Source organism: Bison bison, unplaced genomic scaffold (genome assembly GCF_000754665.1).
Source record: "Bison bison bison isolate TAMUID 2011002044 unplaced genomic scaffold, Bison_UMD1.0 scf7180017864115, whole genome shotgun sequence".
Classification (NCBI taxonomy): Eukaryota; Metazoa; Chordata; class Mammalia; order Artiodactyla; family Bovidae; genus Bison; species Bison bison.
In genome coordinates this window covers 848,736-850,110 of record NW_011494687.1, presented here as the reverse complement: position 1 = coordinate 850,110, position 1,375 = coordinate 848,736, and the positions used below count along the sequence as shown (strand labels likewise).

The window sequence follows — 1,375 nt, the reverse complement described above, 5'->3', positions numbered from 1 at the left end:
GCACGCCCCATGTCCTGTTGCGCCCGCCGCCCTGTTACCCATGTACTCGTTTGTAGGAAGTAAAGAGAACTGAGCACAATTCACTGGATTCTAGTTGAATCTTTCTCTAAGCAATGTTCCCCGCCTGCCCTTCTCCCTGTCCTGGATTCACCTGTGGTGCTAGCATTGGGGTCGGGGGTGGGGGGCGGGGTGTTAAATGCTGGTGGGCAGCAATAAAGGGCAGCCCTGCCCGGATGCCTGCATCCCCAGGGTGCTGAGGGCAGCAGGGAGAAGTGGGGACCTTGGTGCATCGTCCCGACCCAACTCGCCCCTTTCTCTCTGGGCTGAAGCACAAAGCTCTCCCCCGCAGACCAGATCCAAGCGTCCTGCACCCTCCAGGCCCTCCCTCCCCCTACCTGCTTTGAGCCCTCCTCCTGCCACATCCCTGTTTTCTATGCTGTTTTGGTGCAAGTACAACTGTCGTAGTCATGGCTTGGGGATGGGTTCTGTTTATTAAAATCCTATTGATCCTACTGGCCCTGTGTCCCGCCTCCATTCCTCTGGCCGGGGGGAAGGCAGGGCAGCCTGGATGCCTTTCCACCAGCCCCCCTCAGTCATCAGAGACAAGGGGCCACAACTGCTCCTCCAGCAGGGCTATGGTGAGCAGGAGGGCACCCCCCAGCAGCAGCCCCAACCCCTGCAGCAGCACGTGGAGCGGGGGGAGAGGCTCAGGAGGACGAAGCAGGGCTGGGAGCTGAAAGGAAAGAACATCAGGGGGTCAGAAAAGCCCCCTGCTTCCCACCCCCGCCCCCCCCCACCCACCCCTGCCAACCCTGTGCTAGCTCTTCCACGCTCCCGCATCTCAGATGCTGGTGAGCCAGTGGTTCCCCCCAACCCCGACCCTGCCACCCTTCTGGTGGCTCCCAGTGGAGGCAGAGGGGCTGAGACTCCCCTCTCCACACCTGCCCGCTTCCCTTGGTTTCTCTGCACCCCCCACCCCTCACCATGTCCACAAGGGCCACATAGAGGAAGACCCCGGCAGTGACCCCAAACACCCAGGGAGTGAGGGGGACAGGGCCCAGGCTGAGCCCCACCCCCAGGGCTGCACCCCCCAGCCCCAGGACTCCAGACACCAGGCTCAGCAGGAGCAGCTGCCGGAAGGGCAGCCCAGCCTGGAGCAGCATGGCGAAGTCACCTGTGCAGAGAGGGGACAGGGCAGCAGGGAGTTAAGCCCGGGCCACCCCTCACCCATGTCACCCCCCAGCCTCCACGTTCCACTGCTTTCTAGAGTCAACCTCACTCCACTCCGGCCATTCCTACCCAGTTCGTGGGGCAGCTCGTGGCAGAAAACTGCTACAGTGGTGCTGAGGCCACTGGAGAAGCCATCAGAGAAGGC

At 62.5% G+C, this 1,375-nt stretch overlaps 1 protein-coding gene across 1 annotated transcript in view; it reads right to left on the bottom strand.

Annotated features, from left to right (window-relative positions):
• Nucleotides 1–472: 472 nt before the first annotated feature.
• SLC39A5 (solute carrier family 39 (zinc transporter), member 5) overlaps nucleotides 473–1,375 on the bottom strand; it is a 4,480-nt gene continuing 3,577 nt past the window's right edge. The window contains exons 7-9 of the mRNA XM_010839225.1: nucleotides 1,300–1,375; nucleotides 984–1,174; nucleotides 473–733 (exon numbers count right to left, since the gene is read on the bottom strand). The exon at nucleotides 1,300–1,375 is cut by the window's right edge and continues 1 nt beyond it. Coding sequence (XP_010837527.1) covers nucleotides 590–733; nucleotides 984–1,174; nucleotides 1,300–1,375 — 411 coding nt within the window. The 3' untranslated portion in view covers nucleotides 473–589. The remainder of the gene's footprint in view (nucleotides 734–983; nucleotides 1,175–1,299) is intronic.